The 3,715-nt window shown below is 51.3% G+C and overlaps 1 protein-coding gene across 2 annotated transcripts in view; it reads left to right on the top strand.

Annotated features, from left to right (window-relative positions):
* Window positions 1–2,254: 2,254 nt before the first annotated feature.
* HIAT1 (hippocampus abundant transcript 1) overlaps window positions 2,255–3,715 on the top strand; it is a 6,156-nt gene continuing 4,695 nt past the window's right edge. The window contains exons 1-2 of one of the 2 annotated variants that reach the window (XM_010146935.1): window positions 2,255–2,374; window positions 3,478–3,540. In XM_010146935.1, coding sequence (XP_010145237.1) covers window positions 3,514–3,540 — 27 coding nt within the window. In that variant the 5' untranslated portion in view covers window positions 2,255–2,374; window positions 3,478–3,513. The remainder of the gene's footprint in view (window positions 2,375–3,477; window positions 3,541–3,715) is intronic. The other variant, XM_010146936.1, reaches the window with a different exon arrangement.

Below are 3,715 nucleotides of genomic sequence, written 5' to 3'. Positions count from 1 at the left end.
CACACATCTTATGCACACACAATACATGCACTGTGGTGTAACCACATACACTTTGCCTTCCCTCTTTCTTCCACCTCGGGAGTGTTTGTGTGACTTTATTGTTGCAACGGTTTTTAAAACTAGCTATAGAGGTTGTGCTGGTGGTGATCTAAATGAGTCTAAACCACTTTTTTTTTTTTGTAGATAAGAATGAGGAGCAGGACCTGTGATAGGTGAGCATTAGCAGTAGGGAAGCAAGGCAGTGTAGCCCTAGTGATCCCAGTGTTTGTGTCTCCAGTGTAATGGAAGCCTGTGGGTGCGTACGCTGGGTGCCCTGGCAGATGGCACCTGCCTTTGTGCCCCTAAAGCCGCTCAGCTCTGAGAACAGCCGCTGGCTCCGCGTCTCCCATCTCCGAGATGCTGCCCACAACGGCCCAGGTCAGCACAGAGACCAACGGCAGTGGAGCGTGAACAGAACGAAGCTGCCGTTAGACAGGGACAGGTCATGGCCCCGACCTCACCGTCTGTAACTCCTGGGGGGTCACTGCCGGGAACTGGACAGGAGTCTGAGAAGGAACCCGTGTTTCTGTGTCAGAGTGAGGTAGACAGCAGGGTTTGTGCTGAGCTGGATACATTTTAACCCCAAACTAAAATAAGGGTTGTGGGTGGAAAGGGAAAGCAGCTGTGGGAAGCGAAGATGCTCACAGCTCTTTCTGTACCTCTGCAGGCTGTTAACTTCTGTCCTTAGGGGAGTGGGGTGAAAAAGCAGCAGCAGTGACTGTGGAACCATGTCTGGACTTACTGAGAGGGCTTAAGGAGGAAAACCAGCGCAATACTGAGGTGCTTTTGTAGCTCACCTTTTACACACTGACAGGGGCACTTTTGAAAATCGCCATCCCTCTGGCAGTAAGGGTGGATGGGCGGTGTGGCCGCCTGTACTCGTTTCCTGTGGTGCTTCTAAAGGTGTCTTTTTTTTTTTTCTGTTGGAAATACTGGAATCTGGAAAGAAAACCTAGGGATTACTGGCATAAATCTTGTAATGAAAGAAAGACTCTAGTATTGCCTAACTGAAACTTCAAGTTGTGTAGTATTTGGGGCATCTCTGAATATCTCTGATCTCCCTACCCACCCTCTCCTCAGACCCGTGGTCAGCTGGAACTGTTTTCTCAGGGCCGTGTCCGGTCAGGTCTGGGAGATGGAGATCTTCCGGATGGAGTTTAAGGTCCGGTCAGGTCTGGGGGATGGAGTTTAAGGTTTAAGCAGAATTTCTTGTAGGTCAGTGTGCCTCCAGTCCTGTCACTGAGGCCTCTGAGAAGCATCCAGCTGTGTCATCTGTACTCCCTCCCGTCAGATATGGACACGCATCAGTACGGTCCCCCTGAGCCATCTCGAGAGGCAGCTGCAGGCCTCGGCCTGTGTCTGTCTGCTGGGTGTAAACACTGGCTTTAATCAAGGCTAACACCCTCACAGAGCTGGGAAGGATGTTAAGGCAGCGCTTCTGAGCTGAGAGAGTGCCCACGTGATTTCTGAGGAGTTACTCGTGCTGCCTCACAGGGGGAGAACCAGTGCGTCGCTTCCGCAGTCTGCAAGCAATGAGCTGTGGCGTGTGGTTGGGCAGGGTGGTGTTACGGAGTACGAGATGAGCAGGTTGTCCCTCCCATGCTCTTTCTCAGAAGGCAGTTGTGATCATACTGTATCGCCAAAGAACCTGACTTCCTTATTTCAGGTCTTGTAGCCAGATCTCTTCCTGCACTTGAGGCACCTTGTAGTGCCTAACAGGCCTGCTCTTGGCGTTCGGGAAGAGCTCAGTGCTGCTCCCGAGGTTCACTTCTGCTCTGCATCAGGTCACATCTTTCCTTATTCAGAGCTGCCGGAATTCTGTTCGGCACTGCAGTGCCTTTGGTGGCCGGAGTCCTGTAAAGCTGTCGGATGGACCAGGATATCAGACTTTGGGATAGCCAAGTGTGAATGCTGCCACGCTTGGAAATTCTGAAAACTTGGTTTCCACGCAGCATTGCGTGGGCTTCAGCATTTTTCTCAAGCTAACTCTGGGGAGAAGGGTCTATTTCCACTTTCAGTAGCATCCTTGTTCCCCAGAGTGCTTGATTTTTTTTAATCTGAGCCGGGAGCGTGCTGTTCTGCAGAGGATGAAGAAGCTTCAGGATGTTGGCAGCAAAGGGTTAAAAAAGGGGTTCCACTCGGTGCCAGCTGGCTTGGGTATTCCCATGTTTGCGTCACATTTGGTGGGTTAGGGTAGGTTGTTGGACGTTTTAACCACCTGTCTCATCTCTGGTTTTAGCCTCAAGGAATAGGTTCGCCCAGTGTGTACCACGCGGTGATAGTGATCTTCCTGGAGTTCTTCGCCTGGGGACTCCTGACAGCGCCCACTCTGGTGGTAAGTGATAGCCTAACCGACGGAAATGGGGCGATTGCCGAATTAAACGGACATGGTGTGTCACTGAGCTGCTCTGCTGTGCAGGGGAAGAGTTTTGGATTTTTACATGGAGCCAGGAATTAAAGATTACTTCTTTAAAGCAGCGTGAGGGTGCAGCATGGCTGTTGGCATGCGAGTCTGCTAACACGCATGCTTACCTGTCAGTGTGTTCTGGCTCGAACCCAGTAAGACGGTAACGAAATGTTGTGGCATCTTGAAAGGCAGCACAGAGGTGGCGCATCGCAGAGGTGAGGACAAAACCAAGACGTGGTAACATTCTGCCAGCACGTGTGTGCGTAGGGCGGGTCATTGCTGACCTGGCCGTGTCTTAATCGGAAGCTGCAGAGCGCAGACCCTGTCGCACCGGTTAGAGCTTCCCCGTGACGAGCAGCGCAGTCACACTAGTGTGTTGCTACCATGTCACTTGGTGAGGTAGCTGGTTGCTTTCCATCTGGATTTAATCTTTGAGTGACACATGCTTACGGATTGAAAGGAGCAGAGGCTTCAAGGTCTCCAGGCAAAGCCACCCTTAGGCAGTGCTGGTGCAGTTCTCTAAGCTGATGGTAACTGCACCACTCTCAGACATACACTGCCCGTGGCTCATGGAACAGGATCCATCCCGCAGAATGTGGTCAGACGGTGGGGCTGCGTTAACCTGCACATCTGGGCTCTGGGTGCCAAATGGAGAGGCACTTTGGAATGATGGAAGTCCCTCTTCTCCTGCCCCAGCCCCCCCCAGATGGCACAGTAACACGCGGAGAGTCTGGGCCCAGAGCACGTTCTGGGTTCTATGTGGTCTGTTTAGATCCCAGACTGAAGTTGGGTGGGCCGAGTCCTTCCCAGAGTGCTAAGAGACCTGAGGCCTCTACCGAGTAAAGCTTAAGTCCCAAAGTACCTTCCATGGGAGTTACAGATAAATAGATTGTTGGCGGCCTGTCTTTTCTTCCTGTGGTCTGGGAAGGGACGCAGCTGCTCTGGGTGTTCTGCGGTGGAAGCTGCACGCACCGTGAGCACTGTGCATCACTAGTACTGTGGGAATGACAGTGTTTCTATTTCTTCCCCAGGTTTTGCATGAGACCTTCCCAAAACATACATTTCTCATGAATGGTCTGATTCAGGGGGTCAAGGTAAGTTGCCCAGAGTAAATCACAGGGACAATTGAACGCTGTGGGGAATACAGAAGCGACTGCCTGTTGAGAGAAACCTTCCAGAGGTTTTTCAGTGCCGCTTCACAGTATAAATAAAACAGTAAATCATTGCTAAAAAAGCAAATACACATCACTTTACTTTCAGCAAGGTAGT

Source organism: Eurypyga helias, unplaced genomic scaffold (genome assembly GCF_000690775.1).
Source record: "Eurypyga helias isolate BGI_N326 unplaced genomic scaffold, ASM69077v1 scaffold37732, whole genome shotgun sequence".
Taxonomy (NCBI): domain Eukaryota; kingdom Metazoa; phylum Chordata; class Aves; order Eurypygiformes; family Eurypygidae; genus Eurypyga; species Eurypyga helias.
The sequence above is the reverse complement of the archived record's forward strand: the minus strand, read 5'-3'. Positions and strand labels throughout refer to the sequence as shown.